Source organism: Giraffa tippelskirchi, chromosome 12 (assembly GCF_054371585.1).
Source record: "Giraffa tippelskirchi isolate mGirTip1 chromosome 12, T2T-mGirTip1v1.2.pri, whole genome shotgun sequence".
In the NCBI taxonomy this organism is placed as follows: Eukaryota; Metazoa; Chordata; class Mammalia; order Artiodactyla; family Giraffidae; genus Giraffa; species Giraffa tippelskirchi.
In genome coordinates, this window is record NC_137286.1 from 91,076,126 (window position 1) to 91,101,918 (window position 25,793).

Sequence of the window (25,793 nt, forward strand, 5' to 3'; positions counted from 1 at the left end):
CCCCCACCTCCCATCCCAGTGTGCTTTCTACTATGCTTCGTAGTAGGTAGCATGTTTGCATGTAGAGAGATATGGTTTGCAGCTACTTCAGGACCTAGTTCTGCCCACAGTGGAGCAGCACCAGCCTGGGACCCCTCAGGCCATGTAGTCAGCCACCCCAGGACACAGTCTCACCTGCCAAGAGGCTGGCAGACACCATGGGTAGCAGGGCTGGGCAGCTAATTGTCGGAGGGTAAGTCCTGCCTACCAAATGCCCATAGTCGTCAGCTGCACCATAACAGAGGGTCCCATACAGCTCACTCTTAGAGCATATGGCTCTGTTGACCAGAAGAGAGTATGCTACTGGGTCGCAGAGGACATCTTCTACATAAGGCTACTTCTCCAGATGAGAAATGTAACCGACCTACCTAACACATACCCACCTGATACACAGAAATAAACAGGGAAATGAACAAAATGAGGAGCAAAGATAATGTTTCAAATAAAGAAACAAAATAAAACCCCAGAACTAAATGAAGTGGAGATAAGCGATCTATCTGATAAAGAATTCAAAGTGTTTGTGAAGATGTTCAATGTACTTGGGAAAAGAATGAATGAACACAGTAAGAAGTTTAACAAAGCGTTAGAAAATACAGGGAAGGGCCAAACAAAGCTCAAAAATACAATAACTCAATGTACTAGAGGGAATCAGCAGTAGAGTAGATGATGTAGAGGAGCAGATCTGCAAACTGGAAGACAGAGTTGAGGAAATCACTGAAGCTGAACAGAAAAAAAGACAAAAGAATTTTTTAAAATGAGGATAGTTTAAGAGACCCCATCAACATCAGGTATACTAACACTTGCATTATAGAGGTCCCAGAAGGAGAAGAGAAAGAGAAAGGGGCAGAGAACTTATTTGAAGAAAACATAACTGAAAACTTCCCTAACTGGGAAAGAAAACAGACATCCAGGTCCAGGAAGCAGAGAGAATTCCAACCAAGAAGAACCCGAGGAGGATCCCACCAAGACACATTATAATTCAAATGGCAAAAGTTAAAGATAAAGAGTCTTAAAAGCAGGAAGAGAAAAGGATCCCACCAAGACACATTATAATTCAAATGGCAAAAGTTAAAGATAAAGAGTCTTAAAAGCAGGAAGAGAAAAGCAGCTAATTACATACAAGGAACTCCCATAAGACTATCAGGTGACTTTTCAGCAGAGAGCTTATGGGCCAGAAGGTTTAAAGTGATAAAACAAAAACAAAAACAAAACACTACAACCAAGAATATTCTACCAGTCAAGGCTGTTGTTCATATTTGAAGGAGATTTAAAGAGTTTTACAGATAAGCAAAAGCTAAAAGAGTTCAGCACCCTGAACCTGCTTTACAACAAATGTTAAAGGGACTTCTCTAAGCAAAAAAGACCATAACTAGAAATATGAAAAGTACAAAAGAAAAAATCGCATTGGTAAAGGCAAACATACAATAAAGGCAGTAGGTCACCCACTTATAAAGCTACTAGAAGGATTAAAAGACAGAAGTAGTAAAATCATCTTTATCTATAGTAAATAGTTAAGAGATACATAAGGCAAAAATATGTAAATTATGATGTTAAACATAGTAAACATGGAGGAAGTGCATAAAAATGCAGGATTATTAAAATCATTCAGATTTAAGAGATTATCAATTTAAAATAATTTTGTAATTATATAATGTGTAAACATATATATATGTTGTATATGAACCTCACACAAAAAACACACAGAAAAAAATCTAAAATAGATAAATACGGGAAAAAGCTGAGGGCTAAAATATCATGTCAATTATACTTCGATAAAAAGGAAAAAAAACAAAGTACTGACACATACTACAACATGGATGAATCTTGAAAACATTGTGTTAAGTTAAAGAAGCCAGACACAAAAGACCACATATTGTATGCTTCCATTTGTATGAAATATCCAGAATTTTCTAATCTATAAAGACAGAAGGTAGATTATAGCTGGGGAGGGAATGGGAGAATAAGAGGATGATAGTTGAAAGGTACATGGTTTTTTGGTGGTTTTTTTTTGGGTGATGAAAATATTCTAAAGTTGGTTGTGGTGATGGTTGCACAACTTTGTGAATATGTTAAAAATCATTGAATTGTACAATTTAGATGACTGAATTGTATGGTATATGAATTATATCTCAATAAAACTGGTACCAAGACAACACATACACGACAATAGGGCTGCACTAGATCCCCTGGAGGTGAGTCAGTAAAGAATCTGCCTGCAATGCAGGAGACCTGCGTTCAATCTCTGGATCAGGAAGACCCCCTGGAGAAGGAAATGGCAACCCACACCAGTATTCTTACCAAGAGAATTTCATGGACAGAGGAGTCTTGCAGGCTACAGTCCACAGGGTCACAAAGGGTCGGACACGACCTAGCCACTAAACCAACCCAACTTGATTTGCTCTTGGGGTAGTGGTGGTGTCTTTTACTCTCATTCCTGTGTCTCTTCCCTGCTTAGTATGTGAGCCATTCTAATAAAACTTCTTGACTTGTGGTGTTTATAGATGGCATTAGTTCTTTGGTTTACTTTTCCAAGATAACATTTACATCTTCAAAGGAATCTTTGAGAGTTTTATTCCAAAGGAGAATGTGATATGGAAATTTCAGGCTGTCTAGGAGAATGAACGGAGGAAGTAGTTTGTGGATAAGGGATTTTTAGCCACCCAAATCATTCTTGGCTTTTACTTTGCAGAAAGCGTTCTTAGGGGAGGGGTGCCAATGGTGCATGCTCTTGCATAAGGTGATCCTTATTACTCAGAACACAGAAATTCCCTTGACTAAGTCTGTGCTCCTTGATGACCATAATGCTAAGTGAAAGGTTAATGAAATCTTTGTACATTTTCAGAAAACTCCAAAGTTTGAATTATGTTAGGGTGTCGGCTTTTTCATAGGCTGGTGCTGAGCTGGGATTGGGTGATGGCCCTGAGACAGTATCTTTATTATCTCTGTTAACACCAGGCTGTCAGTCTCCAGATCCTCTGTTGTTCAGACACATGGGTCATTGAGAAGGTGCATCTTAGTATAATTGGGTGGCCCTGTCTGGACATCCACTGAGTTCTACTCATTGGTTCTTGCCGTGTGTCCGAGGTGTGCTCCCTTAAGAGGCCCTGGACTTGCAGAAATTATTTTTGCAGCCAGAGAATTTATAATTCGCTACATATGGCCAGTCATTTTTAGCAACTTTCCTTCTTTCTTTTGCATTTTTCCCACACCCACTCCCACTTACTGTTGGCTGCCCTCCCAGTACCTTCTCACCACTAGGGACTTATATTAATAGGCAGATTTCTGTAGGCTCTGAGAGAGAGCCACAAATGCATTAGATGCCTCTTGTTTTCTTTTAATTATTACTTTTCATATTTTCTGCTTACAGATGACACATTTAATAAAAGTCAAGGGTATAGTCACTGGGCCAGGAAGAGGAATCTACGTGTCCTGACTGCTGTAGGCTAAACAGTGGACAGAGCAGCATGGAAGTGGTGAGGGTTGAAGTCTTTGGCTTCTGCAAAGAGACAGTGTGAAATGGAGGGCTGGGGTGAGACGCTGAGTGATAGAAGTGAAAGAGTTTGGTATTTTGCAGTTGCACAAACTTTAACTGGAGTGCTAACTCATCTACTGGTTGGCTATGTGGTTTGGGGCAAGTTACCTGTAATCTTCAAGCTTTAGTTACTTTACTTTATCTGTCAGATGAACTTGCAAGGCTGTTATGATAACCAAGAGAGATGATGAACATGAATATACTTAGTGGCACATATAAAGTACTGCATAAATATTATTTGCTCTTTCCTTTCATTAAGAGAAAAGGAGCGGGAAAAAAAGCCAAAGACATGAAAATCCCCATGTTCTATTAATTACTGTTCCCATTTCTCTTTTCCATAATATTTTCATAATGTTTTAAACCATGTGGGTAATTGTTTCAGCATTTAACTTTTCCACTGAATTATTTAATTACATTTATGACAAGCACACGTTTATTTTGAGCATGTCAGAGGAACCATTAATTTATTCTAGTTGATTTATAACATGCTCAGATATTTTTTCACCATTATCTTTGTGGTGATAGAAAACTATGCAGCCTCCCATAGATTTATCTTGATTCAATCACCCTTTAATCAGAATGAATTCCTGAAAAGTCTAGATAAGGGTCCCCCTAGAGCAAAGGAGTAAGAAGATTTTCTCTGAAAGCGATTTAAGCCTGATAGTTTATCAGTCCAGATGACTCCCACTTTTGTCCTCAAGTTTTAGCAGAAGAAGCTTGGTAGGCATTTTATCTTGGAAGGGGTCAGAGTGGTAGAAGAAAAGCAATGAGATTAGAAATTTCTTTTTCTAAAGAAAATGGTTATTTGGCACATCTGGAGAGAGGTGCAATTGTTTGGTTCCCAGATGCTTCTGTAGCCCACACTTCTGTAGAGATTCTCTGCCTGGCATGTCTTCATTGCCTTCAAAGGGATTTCTTTTTGAGTAAAGTAATAAGGTTCACTTCCACAGCCTTCCCTGATTAATGCCTCAAGACTGGATGCTCAGTCCTGATGGGCAGATGAGTACCGAATTCCCCATTTAGTGCTGTCAGGCTTTAAACATTCCAAATGACAGTACATAAAACACATGCCTTTCATCACCTTTATTTTCCCATCAGCTTGTGGCCTGAGAATTTAGGTTAACCTTTCGATTATAACCAGGGTTTGAAACAAACAATGAAAGCTTCCTAATAGTTCTTTTTTCAATTTGTTTCTTATTAAATTTTTAAAGATTTGCTTTATTTATTAGCAGGGGGGATAGGAGGCACTGAGGTGTGAGGCTTGGTCATGAACAACAGTTGCAGAAGAGGACTGTAAGCACAGGTAGTTGTGGATTGAAGATACGTTAGTGATTAGTGTTTTCCACCGAACTGTCTAAAACTGAAAAAAAAAAAAACAAAAAACTACAGCTGCTGAAAGATATTACAAAATTAGGACAGGCTGAATGATCTTGCATTAAAAAAAATCTCGTTCTGGGAAACGGTTTGCCCTTCTCATTCTTAGCCATAATTAAGACAAGGCAATAACTTTTTAAGTTTGTGTGCACAATGGTACAAATTTCTCCATGAAAAATGGACAAAAGTTGCCAAATAAACACATGGAGAACTGTTAAGAACCCTAATGTGAGCTATGAAACACACAATTTAGATCTACCTATTGTATAAATCAAACATTCCCCAGAAGGAACACTGACAGCTATGTTTAGAGCTTAAAATGGGCCTGTTATTGTTAGGATGAGATGAAAACTGACATTAAAAGGTTATTAACCAATATTCACTGTCTCTTCTGTGGACTTTATCTAAGAATGGTTTGATACATTTGAATGGTGCCAGTTTTTTTTTTGATCATTATTCATTATTAATGTTTTGTCAAGATGTTTTAAGTATACAACTTCAAATGGTTTGTCATTACTTAACTATATGTCTTTAGGTACAAAATGTTTATTTTATGAGAGTATAACTTCATGAAAATCAAGGATAAATATGGTTTTGTTTATAGAAATTGACTTTTTCCCCAATAGCTTTGAGTTACACATCTGCATATATTATTCAGTCCCAGCTAGGGTAGGGAAAAGTGGAAAGAAAAAATGACCTTCTGGGATCTGGAAGATCAAAGCTGCCACTTGTGTGAGGGTTTTCTCTCCACTCAAACTAGGAGGGAACTTGACCAGCAAAGGCTTGGACACCACTGTCAGCCTGGAATACCCTAATATAGTTCTTTCATGAGGCTAGAGCTGGAAGCTGGCCTGAGGACACATTAACCCTGAGCACTCACTGTGTCCTGGTCAGATACCTGCCTGCCTCAAGCCTTCAGGACAAACTCCTGGGGATCCATGGTGAAACCACAGGCTGGGAGGTAAGACCACACCCCACATGCACAATGGTCTTAGATCATGTGTGTGTGTGCTAAGTCGCTTCAGTTGTGTCTGACTTTTGGTGATCCTACGAACTGTAGCCCACCAGGTTTCTCAGTCCATGGGATTTTCCAGGCAAGAATACTAGAGTGGGTTGCCATTTCCTCTTTCAGGGGATCTTCCCCACCCAGGTACTGAACCTGCATCTCTTGCATTGCAGGTGGATCCTTTACTGCTTGTGCCATTGGGAAAGTCCATCTTATAAATTTCAGTTCAGTTCAGTCTCTCCGTTGTGTGTGACGCTTTGCGACCCCATGGATTGCAGCACACCAGACTTCCGTGTCCATCACCAACTCCTGGAGCTTGCTCAAACTCATGTCCATCGCGTTAGTGATGCCATACAACCATCTCATCCCCTGTCATCCCCTTCTCCTCCTGCCTTCAATCTTTCCCAGCATCAGGGTCTTTTCCAGTGAGTCAGTTGTTCGCATCAGGTGGCCAAAGTATTGGAGTTTCAGCTTTAGCATCGGTCCTTCCGATGAATATTCAGGTCTGATTTCCTTTAGGATGGACTAGTTTGATCTCCTTGAAGCCCAAGGGACTCTCAAGAGTCTTCTCCAACACCACAGTTCAAAAGCATCAATTATAAATTTACCAAGGAAATAAAATGGGCCCTCTCTAGGTTTAAACAAAATATGGGACCAAGCACATGTTGTTTTCTCTTTTATAGCTTGCCATCAGTCTTATCTCATTAGAAGGTAGAATAAGGTCATGAGAATTTGTTCTTTTCTTGCATCACAAATAAGGGGAGTCATAACAAAATGATCACATTAATTTATATACTATGTTGTTTTCAGTGGATATCTATGAGAATCTCATACCTTGATCCAAAGGAATAGCTCTTATAGTAGAAATGTTAGGCAAAGTGTAGAGGCTTTTAGCATCCTTCAGACCACACATGGTAGTTATCATCTGCTGGCCCCAAGAAACTGGTGTGATTTTTTAAGAGAATGGTTGTCACGTTGAATTTGAGTTATCTGTGAGACATTCAGATGAATATGTGGATGGATAATTAGATGTATAGTTTTGAAGCTTGAGGGCCAGAGGCATGAAATTTGGGAGTCACTGGTCTCTGAGTGGTAGTTGATGTTGTGGACATATGTAAGATCACTGAGGGAAAAATGAGAAAAGAAGCTGTCTGGGATGACCTAGGACAGAAGTGTGAGCTGCACTAAAGTGTGGGCTACACTTTAAGTCACCCTGTAATCTTTTTAGGCTGATAGCACGTATACAAGAACTTAATGCATGACACTGCAAATTCAAGGATGAAGTTTAGTGGAAAGTTAAAGCAGTCTGTTTACATGTTGCTGAAAATAAATTGATCAGATTGTCTGTTTCATGCAAAGATGGAAGTTAATAGAATTCAACCTACCAAAGAGTTACTAACTGTAAAGCACTGTGTTCCATGCCAACAGAGAAAAAAATCAGAGATGAATTATAACAGTTCTTACTCCTAAGAAGTGATGGAGAGAGATGTAGAAACATCTAACTGTAATAGACAAATGAATGCGATAAGGGCTGTAATAGCTGAGTGAAATGGGAACTTGACAGAAAGAAAAACTAGTTTCAGAGCAGGGTTTGAGGAACATTTCACAGAAGAAGAGGAAGGATACTAATACTATAATAGGAAAAGAAGTGAGGGGTGAAAGTGAAGTGAAAGTTGCTCAGTCGTGTCCAATTCTTTGTGACCCCATGGACTATACAGTCCATGGAATTCTCCAGGCCAGAATACTGGAGTGGGTAACCTTTCCCTTCTCCAGGGAATCTTCCCAACGCAGGGATCGAACCCAGGTCTCCTGCATGGCAGGTGGATTCTTTACCAGCTGAGCCACAAGGGAAGCCCAGACACAAAGGAAGTGAGGGGAGAGACTCTCAATGTGACTGCCCCTCTCATGCCCAGGCAGGAGGCACCACAGGGCTGAACTAGGCTGAATTTTCAGCTCAAACACTGAGTATTTGGAAGTTATCTGGTTACTGTCAATGTGCAGCCCTCTCTAACCTCCACATCTCAGACCTTACACAAGAAAACAAGAGCCTGCGAAATACAAAACCCTCTTCCTAACCAGCGGTAAGCAGTACCTTCCAAGCAAGAACCTCCCGATGATACTTTCAAGCAGTTAAACATGGGTACTTCACAGTTCCTCACACATAAGAGAGAGAAAGAATGTGCTCAGTTACTCATGTCTGACTCTTTGTGACCCCATGGACTATAGCCACCAGGCTCCTCTGTCCGTGGAATTTTCCCAGGCAAGAATACTGGAGTGGGTTGCTATTACCTTCTCCAGGGGATCTTCCCAACCCAGAATTGAACCCCTATCTCTTGTGTCTCCTGCATTGGCAGATGGATTCTTTACCACTAGTGCCACCTGGGAAGCCCTGTAAGAGAAAATACCCTAGAACAAACAGTGCACTTCACGTAATATTCCTTTTGAAATATAGTGGGAATCATTTTGACAGCACAGAGAAAATTTCAGCAAGATGTAGTCTGTTTGGGCTTCCCAGATAGCTCAGTGGTAAGGAACCTAACTCCAGGGCAGGAGGCGTAACAGATGTGGGTTCGATTCCTGGGTCAGGATGATCCCCTGCAGGAGGGCATGGCAACCTACACCAGGATTCTTGCCTGGAAAATCCCATGGACAGAGGAACCTGGTGGGCTACAGTCCATAGGGTTGCAAAGAGTTGGACACGACTGAAGAGACTTAGCAAGCACGCAGCATGTAGTCTGTTTAAAAGATAAAAAGGACTGCTTCAGTATTACCTACACTCCTGAGTCTGCCCCAACAAGAGTCCTTCTATTCGGTGTGACTCGAGGCAATCGAATGAGACAGTATTCTGCTCAGAAGCAAGAAAAGCTTACTTGGTCAAAGAATGGAGAGGTGTGAGCTTGCACTCCAGAGCACACGCTGTTCCCACGGACAGGGCTGTCTTATAGGGTCTCGTCAGCAGGCGGAAGAAGCGAACTTCTTGTGGGACTGGGTGCAGCTGTGCAGCTGTGCTGCTGCCGCTCCAGGTCCAGTCAACGTGTCTGTACACGGCTGCCACCGCCACTTTGAGTCACGCAGTCGCCATCTCTGTACACGGCCGCTGCCGCCATCTTGCATCGTGGGGTCCTGTTGCAGCTCTGCTTGCAACGGCCCAGCTGAGGTGTGGGCACAGCCATCTTGCACTAGTAACTCTGGTCTGAAGTGCTGGGTACAAGACCTCTACACTCAGTACCCTATAAGTAAGTGGAGGTTAATTCTATCTTGTTTTTTCCCCGGGGACCTCAGTGGGTAATGTACCCCGGTGACATTTGTATCTGAGAAAGAACAAGGTAACAATGGACCAAAGCCAGCCAGTTTGAGGGGAGTTTATTCTGGTGGAGACAATGCCTGGAGGCATAACTAGACGGTTTTTGAGAGAAAGAACGAAAATGAAAGCGATAGGTACGCTTTTCCTCACATTTCTTTCCCTAGTATGCGATGTTGTCAGTGCATTTCTGAGGTTTTCATGTTTGAAGAACTTTGTAGGGTGGATGCTGAAGTTGAGCCTTTACTTTATCCCTTTGTTATGTGAGATTTATTTTAAACGATTCTGTCATTCTTACATATGGTTCTACCCTCTTTGTATCTTGTTTGGTAACTACTTGCGTCATGTTGTAAGTCCACCTCAGCAAGGCTTGCCTCATTTTCACGTTCTTTCCACAAAAGTGCAGAGCTGGTTTGTTTGCTGACGTAACATAGGAACCCCTCGGGGGTCTGATATAAATATAGGTAGGATATCCCTTTCTCTCTGAAGCCTCTTTGGCTCTCTTAGACTCAATACCTGCTGTCATTTTACTGCTTCTTAGTCTGTTCAGGCTGCTAAAACAAAATATCACAGATCCGGTGGCTTACAAACGACGAAAATCTATTTCTCATGGTTCTGGAGGCTGAAAATCTGATTTCATGATGGTAACATGGCCGAATGAGGGCCCAGGTCACAGAATTTTGTGTCTTCACATAGGGGAGGGGGTGAGCTAGGTCTTAGTTCTGGCTTTGCACTATAAGCCTTGTAGTGGTGGGCCATATTCAAGTGTCGTTACATTCTTTAAAATCATACCATGGGACCAGATGCCATGATTCAGTTTTCTGAATGTTGAGTTTTAAGCTAACTTTTTCACTCTCCTCTTTCACTTTCGTCAAGAGGCTCCTTAGTTCTTTGCTTTCTGCCATAAGGGTGGTGTTATCTGCATAGCTGAAGTTATTGATATTTCTCCCAGCAATCTTGATTCCAGCTTGTGCTTCATCCAGTCTGGCATTTTTCATGATGTACTCTGAATATAAGTTAAATAAGCAATATACAGCCTTGACGTACTCCTTTTCCAATTTGGAACCAGTCTGTTGTTCCATGTCCAGTTCTAACTGTTGCTTCTTGACCTGTATACAGATTTCTCAGGAGGCAGGTCAGGTGGTCTGATATTCCCATCTCTTGAACAATTTTCTACAGTTTGTTGTGATCTACACAGTCAAAGGCTTTGGTGTAGTCAATAAAGCAGAAGCAGATGTTTTCCTGGAACTCTCTTGCTTTTTCGATGATCCAACGGATGTTGGTGATTTGATCTCTGGTTCCTCTTTCTTTTCTAAATCCAGCTTGAACATCTGGAAGTTCACGGTTCATGTACTGTTGAAGCCTGGCTTGGAGAATTTTGAGCATTACTAGCATGTGGGATGAGTGCAGTTTGAACATTCTTTTATTCCCCCAGCCTAGGATCAACCAAAACTCCCAAGGGGGCCCTGGAGCCTCTCCTTGCCCTGGTAGAGGTTCTACAAGGTTGAAGCTGCTTGGTCAGAGATGGATCTTAAGATTGGTATATGTAGGCCCTTGAAAAGCTCAGCTATCTCGTTCTGAACTATAACTATTTTTCCTGATAGGAAAGATCCTTTTTTTTTTTTTTTTTTAAAGAGCACACACTAGTCCATGATAAAATAACTTAAGAGAGAGATCTGGAAGGGCTGACTTCTCCCCTTTACACATGTTCAGAGCAAAGTCTGAGCACAGAATAGGTCCTGGTGGAACTCAAGGCAAGGCAAATTCTTCAAGGCCCTGACCAGCAGGTGGGAGCCAGGAGAAGTGTCCCCAGCTCCTGCCACCCAGCTGCAGCAGGGCCCTAGCTGGAGACCCTCACAGACTCACTCCAGTTTTCCAGGCGAGATCTGTGGGCATGAGCAGGGGTGACTGGAGTGGGGGAGGTGAAGGACAATGTTGTTTTCTTAAAAAGCATCTACCAGCATCACACGACTGGGCCTGATGTCCCCTTTAACCATCACTTGGTACATTTTATAGCATAAATAAAACTCAGATCTAGAAAAATGGTACTTATGAATCTATTTTCAGAGCAGAAATAGAGACACAGACATAGAGAATGGACTTGTGGACAAAGCAGGGGAAGGAGATGGTGGGATAAATTGAGAGTAGTGTTGAAATATATACAGTACCATGTGTAAAATAGATCGCTCGTGGGAAGCTGCTGTATAACACAGGGATCTCAGCTCGGTGCTCTGTGATGAACTAGCAGAGTGGGATGAGGGGTGGGAGGAAGGCTCAAGAGGGAGGTATATATGTATACTTATGCTGATTCATGTTGTATGACAGAAACCAACACAAAGTTGTAAAGCAGTTATCCTCCAATTAAAAAAAAAAAAAACACCTCAAGAAAAATAAATTTATTGGCTCCTGTGAGGTTGGAAGTGAGCAAAAGTGGCTTTTGGGAAAATTAGAAAGTAGACCATAATTACTTTATTCCAATTTGGGACAACTTTCCCTTTTTCCACGACACATCTTTTTGCTACTAGAGATTGGTTGATTTCCCTGGTTTCTCTCAGTCTCCCCTCGTCTGTGCATAGACACATTGTGTTCTCTGCAAGTCCTTCTTCCTGACCAGATTGTCACTCTTTGGTGACAGTTGCTTACTACTAGGTAATGGAATGGCAGTATGTGCTTACATGAGTGCAACTCTCTCTCTCTCTCTCTGTCTCATCCCACACATCCACACAGATGTCAGTGATGAGCCAAGAAGTCTCTGGTCTTAGTTACACACAACTTCAAAAAGCTACCATTCTGGTTAGTGTCTCTACTACCTTGCTTGGCCCATTTTATTACTGTGGATGAAGAAGGAGCAGGTCCAGTGTCATGGGCAGGGGACACAGGGCCCCACATTCAGAAGGGCCCTGCATTTGTTTTAAGGCTCTGCTTTTGCCATCTTCAAGTTCTTAACTCTTTTTGAGCACATCACTCTGGATTTTTATTTTGCACTGGGCACCACAGATCATGTAACTGGTTCCAATCAAGGGTTAAGTGTCCTGCTCCACGATGTACCTGTTTCCTGTAGCCTAGGAATCTGTTCTCCATGCCAGCAGCTCTCGAAAAACGACTTCACATTTATTCTTTAGCTGTATATTTTCCAGTAAACTATCTTTTAAAATGATTAATGGGTATTTTCTAAGAAAATGATTTCACCCAGCATTCATCTAATGGAACTATTTGTCTTACTATGCTCATGTCCCAAGTGGTCTCCAGTCCCTATTTAATTTTAATGTCTATGTGTTCTCTAAATTTTAAAAACCTCATCCAGAGTAAGCCTGTACACTAGACAGGAAGAGGTGTAACCAATATTTGAGATTCAACAAAGATTAATCAGTACATGCTATATGCAGGACTCTGTTCTAGAGGCTGGGGATAAAGCAGAGAAGGACAGCATTCCTGATCTTGTACATTCTAGTGAGTGGAATAGACAGTAAGCTGATAAATGAATATGTGTTAAGCTAGTAAACCATAAGTTAGTGCAATAATTTCAGGTACAGATAAGTACTAAGCAGAAGGTTAAAAATTGGATTATAAGGTAGAGAGTCATTAAACCTGTCTTTAGCTTGGTAGTTTGAACAGGCCTTTCTGTGGAAGTGACTTTTGTATTGAGACCTAAATGATTTACCATATAAGTTTCAAGTTTTGGTAAAGCTTTAAAATGTTAGCTGTAACTCAAACGTTGTTCACTGTTTCAGTGAACTGTGAGATCCATTGTTCAAAGGGGGATGGTATTCATTCTCAGTGAAAGCATACATGTCTTCAGAAGGGATCGGTCTTGAACTCCGTGGATGGAGCCTCAGACTGGTTCTCCTCCGGGGAATTTCCACGTTCAGTGGCAAGTTCTGCTTTAGTTCACTTTGTCGTCAAGACAGTTGGCCTTGTTCGTGTGCCCCATATGTGGCGAGCACTTTATTAGTTGTTTGTAGTTTAAGAGGAAGTTGAAGTTACAGAACCCACCCTTCCAATTTTCTGGAGAAGGCAGAGCAGAACCAAGGAAAGTTAAGTAAAAGCACAAATCATAGAAACCCAGGCATCACCAACAACAACTGTACACATTCGGGGGCCATGAGGGATGCCAGATTCACTGGGGTCATTCACCCGGAAAGGATCACTCACCATGTCCACTGGTTTTTCCTGCACTGTTTCAAGCTAAGCTTTTCCCCAGCTTCTCCATTTCAGAACCCCTGTTTCTTCCCTTCTTTAGGTTGGATAGATATAGTAGCAAAATTCTAGGACTTCCCATAGCTCCATGTTATTAAACTTTTCTGTGGAAAATAACAAAATTTGGGGATTAGAGATTAAAAAAAGGAAGAAGCATCTTTCTGTACCTGATGGCCATATAATGGTTTTCTTCTTGACCACTTTTGACTGTGAGGTGTCTTTCGTGAGATGCATGAAGCATTTGCAAATTGTTGCAAAACTCCAGCCCTCCAAGCTGCTGAATTTTTTTTTCCTGTTAAGTTTTTTTTTTTTTTTTTTTTTGTGGCTTTGTTTTAGAGTTATAAGGAAGTAGAAGTTAGTTTTTGCTTTTGAAAAAAGAAATAGTTTTATTCACACATGCACACATTTGAGAAATGTAGTGTGGATGGTCAGACTGAGCTACTCTAAACCAAACTGTTAGAATGTTACTGTTAACATTCCTTTACTTAAATGGGAGATTACACCTGTTTTATAAGAGGTGCTAGAAAAGGGACTCTCTGTCACCAATACTGGATATTCACGTATGGAGACAGGAGGATAAAAGAGTTGTGGTGTGTACACTGAACAGGAGATTTTCATTTTGAAGAAATAAGAGCAGATCAGGAGTGTTATTTGTCCCATCTCAGGTGGGGCACCTTACCAGGTAAAGCCAGGTTGCTCTCAGAGACTCCCAGAGATGAACTTTAAGGCTTGTAAAGATCATCATTTTCTCATTCTGGTCTCAAAAGAATGATCAGTGGTGAGAACAGTCACCTCTGAATGTAACTTGGGTTTCAGGTTTCTCCTTTACACCAGTCCATGATGATATGAAAGAAAGCTAAAGGTGACTTTTCATCAGTAATAAAAAAAGAAAGATCTCCCACATTTATTTCTTCAAGGGCATGTTTATATTTCGGCTTTTCAGCTTATTAGGACAAAGATGATGATGAGTGGTGGTTTCCAGATGTGTTTCTGAAAAAGCTGAATAAGAAAGAGCTGTGTTTGGTTGACTGTCCTGTTCCTAGCAGGGGAAAGTAGAGGGAGAGGTGGATCGTGGAAACAGCCGTGTGAGCCGTTGCTTTTACCACCATTGTGTTGTATTGTATCTGTGCTTGTGTGTGTGTTTAACCTAGAGTGTTAACTATATTTAACCTAGGATTTAATCTAATGGGATTTCAAAATTAAATCTTCAACACTCTGTGTGAATAAATCATCCTTCAAATGAGTTTTCTTATTTACACGTTTTCAGTTTGCTTTCTTTGTCATTATAGCTGGACTGCTCTACCTCAGACTCAGACCTCACCTCGTTGCCGCCATGATTACGGTCCTGCTGTGGCTGGTCTCCAAGCTCCTAAGTAATAGGGTATGAACGCTTTGTGCATTCCTTCTCATTGTCTCCACAGCCTGATTTCCTGCCCCTCCCTGCTTCACATTTGACCTTTCACACACTAGCGATCCTTTCACATTGTGCTACTCTACATTTCACAACAGTCCTTCTCTCTGGCATACCCTTCCCATTTTCATCTGCTTGGCTCACTTTTACTGGACAAGCCATCATTCTCTCCAGAAAGTCTTCCCTTAAACCATGGGCTCCTTCTATAGGTTCTGTGGCTTCTTGCTTACTACTGCATATATTAAATTTTTTGTTCAGATGTAAGTTGATCTTTTAAACTATAGAAACCATATGGGAAGACACTATGCCTTATCATTCTTGCAGGTGTTGAATGCAATGCCATACACGTAAATGTGCTTGGTAAGTGTTTGCCGGCCACTTCTGAATATTAAGCACTCAAGTCAGCAAGTATTTCAGTTAGACTTCCTAGCTAGTAGTAAGATTGAACTGAAAAAATGCAAGAAAGTTTCATAATGATAAGTGGTTAATAGCAGTTATGTCAGGAAATGAGTAACAGATTATTTTTTCCTCTCAGTGGTAAGGTCACAGTAGTTTTAATGAGTTTAGAGAAATCCACGGCCCATGTAAAGTATATACATACATATAGCATATGCAGTAGGGATCACAGATAATATTTAGAATTAAGAGCTATGAGAATTGGGAAAGTTCCTCAGATGTCTTCCCGGTCAATCATCTGTTCATTTGTGGTGCAAAAATCCTTTTACAATATTTTTGACAAATAGTCATATCATTTCTACCTAAACACCTCTTGATAATGGCCCCTTTTTATCTCATTAGGCAGCAGCTTGTTTCATTTTGGGACCATTTTAACTTTCATAAAGTTCTATACTAATCCATGTCTACTTTCCTATAACTCCTGTCTACGGTCCTAATTCCTCCTCTTGATGAAGAGGAAGATGCAATAAGTCTTTGTAGATATAGGTGGATCATCGAGTGTCCCACAGCACTTCTCCTCTCCAGGTGAAGTTTCCTTAAGCCTGGCAGTTGTCCTTCATTTTTTTATTATTCTATGTCCCCTCGTCATGCCTGTCGCTTTATTCTGCTGTTCTTCAGTTTTTCTGGAAGTGATCATGTCACTCCAGGCTCCCTTATCAGTACAAATTTTAGCAGACCCCTGGCAAACATTAAGCTAAACACTGTATTTTGATTCCTGAAGCCTGAGATTGCATTGACTTTTTTGGTAACCGTGACACTTTGCCGATACCTATGGAACTTTCAGTCAAAGTTGTTAATGGTAATCCTTTAATAATGGTAGTCCAAAGTTGGTATTGAAATCCTTTAGGATTGTCCCTCTCATATGGTTGCTAAGCCTTTTTATGATCTGGTCTTCTGAATGATGCTTCCCAAGTGACCAACTATTGATAATATGTGTAGGCCAAAGGCAGGATGAGACAGTGCCCATGTCTGAAGGTCTAGAAAGTACTTTCTAAGAGTTTTTATTTTCCTTTGGGCATGGAGACAATGAGATTGTAAAGTCATCAAACTTTTTTAAAAACTAAGATTTCCAGAATTTATTTATTCAAATCAGTATTGCTCTTTAAATCAGTAACCTTGCAAGATTATGTACTTAGTCTGATGATGTCTCATTTTTTGAGTTACTAGGACAATAAAATATTTTTTGATTGCCTACTCTGAGCTTAGTGCTCGGATATGTTTTTAAATTTCTACCTTTGAACGCTTTTAAATCCAGTGAGCGAACCACACAGGAGAATGTTATATTTTCAGTGGAGCTTTTTTTTTTTAACCCCAAAGTTCTTGTTTAGTAGACTTGGCTCCATATGACCTTTTGTCATCTCCAAAAATCAAATGTCCTCAAAGATGACAATTTAACAGACTAACAAACATCCCCATGGAGGCCCCTGGAGCCATTGACTGTTGGAATGGCCAAAGTAAGCTTCATCAAGGCCTTGCCAGCACCCTCTTTATTTAAACACAGGACTCTTAGTAATTCTGTCTGGAGATCCTAGCTTCTGCCAAAAAATATTTTTTTTCCTCCTCTATTCTAAGACCAATTACCAAATAAAGCACTCTACAGAGAATCCAAATGAAGTATTTCTCTACCTAGTTGATCAGAAAAGTAATTAAACCCACCTGCTGTGATGAGCAGGCCTCCAAGCCACTGTTACAGTTACAGTAACCACCCTGGATGCAAACTCATATGAAAGCTGGTGTTAGACAGGCCTGAGCATTTCACGATCACAGTCCTTAGCAGTCGTAGCGAAGGGCCCTGTCTTAGATTCAGAAAGGCAGCTCCCAGCCCTTGTGGGTGTGGTGTGAGCTAACATTACAAAGCAAAAATTTTTTAAAGTACACGTTAAATATAGCTGGTGATGGTTGTTCAGAGAATGCAGACAAATGAATTTAATTCTGAGTCTAGGATTTGTTTGCTCTTAAGAGTTGCAGTGACACAGGCACCACTTTTGTTTGACTTGGGCTAGCTTTTGCTCTTATCAGCCAACTCTTCTGGGCTTTGTCAGCATCATTAAGTTCAGGAAGTATATGACTTCTCTTAATACTACAAGCCACTAGGTGTCCTGTAACCTACAGTCAACATTCAGGACAATCTGAATTTCTGTAATTTCTTTGTATATACCAGATTTTGCTGAAATTCTTGAAAACCATAGAATATCAGCAGTGTTTGAAAAATGAGGCAATACACATTTTGATTCAAATGGCAAACTGAACAAATTAGATATAATTATTGTCCTATGACACTGCGTAAAATTTGGTTAAAAAATATGTTCAATCCTTCTCAGATTACTAGGAAATAAACAGAAAAAGGAAGAAGAAATGTTAAGATGCCTAGCTGAAACAAGGAACATATTTCATTTAGATACTAGTACTAATAGTAACAATAACAATATTGTTGTTCAGTTGCTCTGTCGTGTCTGACTCTGCGACTCCATGCACTACAGCATACCAGGCTTCCCTGTCCCTCACTGTCTCCCAGAGTTTGTTCAAACTCATGTTCATTGAGTCAACGATACCATCCAACCATCTCGTCCTCTGTCGCCCTCATTCTCTTCCTGCCCTCAATCTTTCCCAGCATCAGGGTCTTTTCCAATGAGTTGACTCTCTGCATCAGGTGGCCAAAGTATTGGAATTTCAGCTTCAGCACCAGCCCTTCCCATGAACATTCAGGGTTGATTTCTTTTAGGATTGACTGGTTTGATCTCCTTGCTGTCCAAGGGACTCTCAAGAGTCTTCTCCAACACTACAGTTTGAAAGCATCAGTTCTTCAGTGCTCAGCCTTCTTTATGGTCTAACTCTCACATGACTACTGGAAAAAACCATAGCTTTGACTCTACGAACAATAATAATAGTGCTGCTCTAATACGTTATGTTATAGCATAATGAGACCATGGATTTCTTTAGCTGGGAAAATTGGCTATAGACCAATAGTACTTAAGAACTTAGTCTGAGTAATATAATTTTAAAAACTAGTGAAACAAGGATTTTAATGCTTTCAAAAAGAGTAATACTAATACCTTGTATGCACATAGCACTTGAAATTTATAAAGCATTTTCACATTGTAGTAAAGGGTTTTGCAGAGGAGGTGGCAGAGCTCAGATATTTAAGTGGCAAGACCTGGATTTGCTGCTCTATGTGTTACCCATTATTGATTCAGTAAGACTCAATCAGTCCATCCAAGTCTTCCTGATTTAATGGATTTGTTTAATGGATTTATGGGTATTGTGTTCATTTGTGGCATGTAGACTCTTGATCCTAATGGTGACAAAAGCCTTTGTAATGTAGATGATATACTAAAATTTTTTCCAGGTGTATTTTCATCTTTTGTAAATCTTGATATTTGGGGGGTTTCCTGCAGTGATCTGGGCTTCCCTTATGGCTCAGCTGGTAAAGAATCCGCCTGCCATGCAGGAGACCTGGGTTCAATCCCTGGGTTGGGAAGATCCCCTGGAGAAGGGAATGGCTACCCACTCCAGTATTCTGGCCTGGAGAATTCCATGGACTGTATAGTCCATGGAGTCACAAAGAGTTGGACACAGTTGAGCAACTTTCACTTTCACTTTCACTTTCTTTCTGCAGTGACCTAGCACACACACATGCGCTACTTATCAAGGTAAGCTCAGTCAACCAGTGAAAGAGGCCCTTTTGGATATCTGGAGCTTATCAAGAATATGATTTGGAGGACTCAGATCATTTAGTTTCTTCCTGAAGTGTTTAGAAGATTCCTGTGCTGCCTCTGTAGGTTGATCCAGGGACCTTGCTCTCCTTGAGTAGAAGGAAGATATGAAATAGGGAACAATACACAAAGTTTGCTCTTCCAGACCGGGAGGATTGTGGGAATAAGAAGTCAGTTGTCAGGGTCTTTGTTTCTCTTCTTTCAGGGTCCAATACAGGATAGGGAAGGGGAGGGGCTTTAGAAAGTGTCATTCATATTGGAATAAGGGATCCAAAGAAACCTTTGCTCCTTTGGACTAGTATACTGAAAGTTGCAGGTGTGGGGTTGGTACACCAGTGTGGCATATGAGTAAACGCAAGTGGTGTTGAGAACTAAGCCTTTATTCTAGATTCCTTGGGCCTTTTAAGTTACTTTATGCCCAGGGAGAGGAGGTAGAGATGCTGAGGGTCCTGGTGAACTAACAGAGGCCCTAATATGGGACAGGGGTTCATATTTGGTGGGAACTTAAAGAAGAGGATAAATATCTTAAATCATGAGCTCCAGCAGTGAGTGCCAGCATGTGACCTCACATGACCAGGCAGACTTATTTGTACTTCTGTGGTCACCAGTTCATGGAGAAATTAGTCCAGCCACTCTCTAGAATCCAGATGACCCCATATGGCACCAAGGATCCCCTCTCCTTCTCTATCACATCGTCATTTGTGAACCAGCCATCATCTTGGGTTGGAGAATGAGGAAGGAGAGGTGATTCGCCCCAAATAGATTAAGCAGTTATTAAAGGAACTACAGTAATTGTTGCATCAGATCAAGTTTGCCAATTGGAAAGTCCTTTAATTTTTTTCCCAGGCTTAGAGGTTAGGAGCTTATGAGGATGATCATATGGGTTATGGAAAGAAAGTAGGAAGTCCTGTATTTTATCAAAGCTATTGATTAATAGAATAACCATTATTTTATGAATTATAAAAAAGAAATAAAGCTATTATATCAGTAAGCATTCAACTGGAGAAACAAAACTAGTAGGAGATATTATTAAGAGATTGAATAAGTCCCACCCAGATTATCTAGGATAATCTTTACTTAAAGTCAACTGATTTTGTATATAAGTTCATTTGTATCATTTCTTTTAGATTCCACAAATAAGTGATATCATACAATATTTCACTTTCTCTGTCTTACTTCACTCATATGACAGTCCATCCATGTTGCTGCAAATGGCACTATTTCATTCTTTTTAATGCCCAAATAATATTCCATATATATATATATATATATATATTTATCTCATCTTTTTTATCCATTCCTCTGTTGTTGGACATTTAGGTTGCCTCCGTGTCTTGGCTATTGTAAACAGTGTGGGATTGCAGGGTCATATGATAGCTCTATTTTTAGTTCTCTAAGAAATCTCCATGATGTTTTCCATAGTGGCTGTACCAATTTACAGTCCCACCAACAGTGTAGGAGGGTTCTGTTCTCTCCACACGCTCTCCTGCATTTATTGTTTATGGATTTTTTTTATGACAGCCATTCTGACTGGTGTGAGGTGATATCTCAATGTAGTTTTGATTTGCATTTCTCTAATAATTAGCGATGTTGAACATTTTTCATGTGCCTTTTGGCTATCTGTATGTCTTCTTTGGAGAAATGTCTATTTAGAGCTTCTGCTCATTTTTTGATTGGGTTGTTTGTTTTGATAATATTAAGCCACATGAGCTGTTTGTAAGTTTTGGAGACTAATCCCTTTTCAGTCACATCGTTTGCAAATATTTTCTCCCATGCTGTGGGTTGTCTTTTCTTTTTGATTATGGTTTCCTTTGCTGTGTAAAAGCTTTTGAGTTTAATTGAGCCCCATTTGTTTATTTTTATTTCCATTACTCTGGAAGACAGATCAAAAAAGATACTGCTGTGATTTACGTCAAAGAGTGTTCTCCCTATGTTTTCCTCTAAGAGTTTTATGGTATGTAGCCTCACATTTAGATCTTTAATTCATTTTGAGCTTATTTTTTGTATGGTGTTAAAGAATATTCTAATTTTATTTTTACAAAACAGAAACAGGTTCACAGTCTTAGAGAACGAACTTATGGTTATCAGGGAGAAGGGTTGGGGGAAGAGATAGAGAGTTTGGAATTGACATGTACACACTGCTATATTAAAACTGGATAACCAACAAGGACCTGCTGTAGAGCACAGGGGCCTCTGCTAAATATTATGTAACAACCTAAATGGGAAAGGAATTTGAAAAAGAGTAGATACACGTGTGTGTGTGTGTGTGTGTGTGTGTATGTGTGTGTATATATATATATATGTGTGTATATATATATATATATGTATATATATATATATATATATAACTGAACTGAATCACTTTGTTATGCACCTGAAACTAACATAGCATTGTTAATCAACTATATTCCAATATAAAATAAAAACTTAAAAAAGATACAAATAAATTTATTTTTAAAAAATTTACAAAAAAGTCACCTGATTATTTAATCACGTCTATAAACCTTATAGTAACACCTAGATTAGTGTTTGCATGAATACCTGATGGTTGTAAGCCTAGCCAAGTTGATACATAAAACTGACCATCACAACTACTGTGGCAGGTCACTTTTTCACTATGAAAAAGTGAAAATGTTAGTTGCTCAGTCACGTCTGACTCTTTGTGACCCCATGGACTGTAGCCCGCCAGTCTTCTCTGTCCATGGAATTCTCCAAGCAAGAATAGTGGGTAGCTGTTCCCTTTTCCATGCTGCAGTCCATGGCGTGCTGCAGTCCATGGGGTCGCAAAGAGTTGGACATGACTGAGCTACTGAACTGAACTGATTCCCTTTCCAGTGGATCTTCCTGACCCAGGGTTCAAACCTGGGTCTCCTTCATTGCAGGCTGATTCTTTAGTGTCTGGGCCATCAGGAAAGCCCATGGCAGGTTATGGAATGGCATATTTAAATTTTAGGATGTTAAAATGCAAAAAAAGTACATTTTAGACTCAGAAATGTGGTACATATCCTGGGTGTGGTGTGAGTAAATTTAGAGCTCTGCTACATAATTTCATTTAGTAACTCTGGAGATTAATTAGTAATGATTTCATAATGATTTGTAATTCTAGAGATTACTAGTAATTTTTGACTACTCATTTGTAAACTGAAAATTTGAGAGGCAAAGAAAAGGAAGTCATTTCCTGAGGGTCGCTTCAGGCAGAGTTAGATATAGGAAGCAGTTTCCCCTCTCACTGTTCTTTGAGTCTAGATCTCACCATTTTATAAGAATCACATTCTGGTGAAATGTAAATTATGATTCCCAAACTGATGTCCCTGGTCATGTGAGGGTTCCAAAAGATATCAAAACTATTTTAGAGTGCCCAGTGGAGAGTGTACATTTAGTCTGAGGCAATGCGTTGTGGGCTAAATAAGATGTTAAGTTGCTTTGCTTTTGGCCAGAGTTCTATCTAGTTCATTGGGTCACTTTGTTGTTAAATACTGATCAGAAGCTCTGATTACCAGTTAAATGGGGAGTAATGTGGATCATTTGCTTTCACTCAAATCCATTGTCCACCTTTCCTTGCTCTGCTCTGTATCAAAGGGAATTATAGTTCCCAGGTTTACTTGCAAACTTACTTTATGAGTGAAGTGAAAGTGAAAGTCTCTCAGTTGTGTCCAACTCTTTGTGACCCCATGGACTATACAGTCAGAAATCTCCAGGCCAGAATACTGGAGTGGGTAGCCTTTCCCTTCTCCAGGGGATCTTCCCAACCCAGGGATTGAACCGGGATCTCCTGCATTGCAGGCAGATTCTTTACCAGCTGAGCTACCAGGGAAGCCCCTAGGTTCAGCTAATGGGAGACATCAGAGAAAGTCTGGAGGGTGGAAGACGGGGCGAAACCAGAGATCTTTCCTTTCTATTCTGCCTTGGGCTCTGCCTCCTTCGTGGGTTGTGTTTTCTCAGTGGCTCTAGCTTCCACTGGACAGCCCCTCCGTTTATAGTTCCATCCCACTAGGCAGCCTCCACTGTGGTTCTGGTTGCTGCTAGATGGTTGCAGCTTTGGACTCTTTTTAACAACAGCATCCCCTCTCATTGTTTCATCAACCATAGAACGGCAGTGGCTTCCTGCTCTTGCTGTGTTCTGGGTCATCTCACCATTTCCCGGGTGCTCCTTCAGCTCTCCTATCATCTGTGCAATAAATGCCTCCTGTTGGATCTTCTCTGTTTTAGAATACCTTGTGGTTTCTATTTTCCTCACTGGACCCTAACCGATACATAGCATTTTTTATCATTTATTAATTACAGTGGTAAAAATAAATCGGTTATTCCTTGAGAGATACAAATTTGGGTAGAATCATCATTCTAAAGATGTCTTCCAAGAGGAAAAATATAAGAAAGAAGAGAAAGTCCTTGGTAGTGGAAGGGTTGGGAAGTCTTGCATTGGGGGCATATGAGGTAGTACAGAAAGGAGCCTTGGAAGCCACCGTTTTCATATGAGGAAAACAAGTCCCAGAGAAATAGGGGAACTTGTTCATGGTCACTCAGTGAGTTAGTGAATGAATAACTAGGGCCAGCACTCAGCTGCTTCTACATTAGTCACAGTAGAAATGTAAGGGCCTTTGCAGTCAGAGAGATACAGTTAGAATCCCAGCTCTACTGCTCATTTGCTTTGTGACTTTGATTAAGTCACTTACTATCTCTGATTCTCAGTTTTCTCATCTCTAAAATGGAGATTAACTTCACAGTGTTTGTGAAACTGAAAGAAGTTACCGTAAACATGCTTGGCAGAATGCTTGAGCAAAGTAGTGACTAAATGTGATATCCCAAGCATGATTTTTCTATAATGCTATCCAGGAATAATAAAAATTTCCAAGAAGTTGTTTTTTTTAAACTTTTTAAAATTTTCTCTTTTTCTTTTACTGACTTGCAGCAAAATGAAGTAAAGGAGCCAACAAAATGCTTCAATAGTGTAATCTACTTCTTTTAAAAAATACTTGCATATGTGCTCTGAACATCCTTCTCTATTCTATCTTTAGTTACATTTGACCTTTATGACATCAGAGTGAGAATCACATTTATATGGACTTATAGTTGCTGTGGACCTGCTCTATGACACTTGGCAATCAGTAATCACATAGTCCTGCTTTCCTCCAGTTTCTGATTGATTACAGACCAAAAATAGACCTTGTTATCCCAAAAATGAATCTTTTAGAGATCTGCTCCTATGGGCCCATAGTCTGGAAGTTCCAAACATTTGGCCCGATTGGAAAACTGAGCTGCATGAAAAAATGTCAGCTCTGTAGTTGGTTACATATGGGGAACTTCTTCATTTTGAAGTGAGATTGGATTTAGAAGGTTATTGTTTTTCTCATGGTTTCCTTTCAGGCTGTTTTCTTATGTGTGACCATGATGCAAGGCAGGCAGTGAGCGGGGTTAGAGCTTTAGAATGGAGCAGAGCTATCTATGGAAACAGATTTTCCCCTGGTCAACTTTTTAGAATTGCTTTTATTGAAAAAATGGATGAAATAGGCTGAGGAGGGTAGGTTATGGGGTCCATACTTGTCAAACCAAGGCCACTAGAAAAGCTGGTGGATATGGTTATATTTAGAGGGTAATCAGAGGGGTTTAAATTCTGTGCAGACTGCATTTCAACTCTCCATTTAAAAACACTCTATTTTTTTGCTTGCGGAGTACCAGAAATAGGGGCCTCAGGAAAGCCGTTCTGCGCATGACCTGGGGGTGATGGGACACCTCTATTTATGGCAAATGGCTTTGACTTCTGTGGGATTGGGTCATATTGTTACAGCTGCAAGACTAAAAAGGATTTGAATGATTATATTTTGACTGGTATTCTTCCTACACTTTTAGGAAACAGGGAAGCTTTAGTTTCTCTCTTTCTCTCACTCAGTCTTTCTTTACTTTTCCCCCATTCCATCTCTCTTCCATTTCCTTCAGATCCCCTTTTTGGAGACTGTGTTGCACTAATCTTTTCTTAATTGTTATGGAATATTGTGTGCCATTCAGGGGGCGCACCTTGGTATTCTCAGCTACATATGGAGAACTTCTTCACTTTGAAGTGAGTTTGGATCTAGAAGTTAGTTGTTTTCTTTGTGGTTTCCTTTCAGGGAATTCCATCGTATGTGATAATGATGCAAAGCAGGCAGCGGACTGACTTGAGTCTTTAGGATGGGCCAGAACTATGGAAACAGACTCTTCTTTAGTTGATACTATAGGTGTGCATGACTTCACTGTCAGCCCAATGACATAACTGATTATTGTCAACAAAGAGAAAGAGTAAACAAAAGAGAATGACGAAGCAGCATATGATAACAAACAGAAAGAGAAACAGTGTCTGTAATCATTAGATGCCAATTACATGTCTAAGTAACCTAACTTCCCATCATAGTTATTTTTGTTTGAAAACACTGGTCACTGCAGTTCAGTGTACTATATACTCAGTAGCAGTAAAAGGAACTAATATTTACCTGTGTTTGCAATTTACTAGACACTGTACTGGACACTTTATTTCCATTATCTTATTTAAGCCTTGCAATTCCACTTTGAAATAAGAATTTATACTAGTACATACATAGTTCAAGTGCTTATCACACATGCACACACACACACACACATGCAAGCACATGTATGTGCCCAAGTCCCTGTTGGAATTTTTCAATTTAAATAACTGGGATGGCAAAGAAATAGCCCCAGTTTTCAGCCTGTTAAGCTAAACCAAGGAATTTGGTTCCAGCATGTAGTAAATCATCTCTCAATATAGCCATCTT

The 25,793-nt window shown here is 40.2% G+C and overlaps 1 protein-coding gene across 1 annotated transcript in view; it reads left to right on the plus strand.

Moving 5' to 3' along the window:
* The first annotated feature begins 8,832 nt into the window (after window positions 1-8,832).
* Window positions 8,833-25,793, plus strand: part of LOC145528635 (uncharacterized) — a 576,677-nt gene continuing 559,716 nt past the window's right edge. Inside the window, exons 1-2 of the mRNA XM_081547288.1 lie at window positions 8,833-9,187; window positions 14,739-14,830. Of these exons, the coding sequence (XP_081403414.1) occupies window positions 8,833-9,187; window positions 14,739-14,830 (447 nt within the window). The remainder of the gene's footprint in view (window positions 9,188-14,738; window positions 14,831-25,793) is intronic.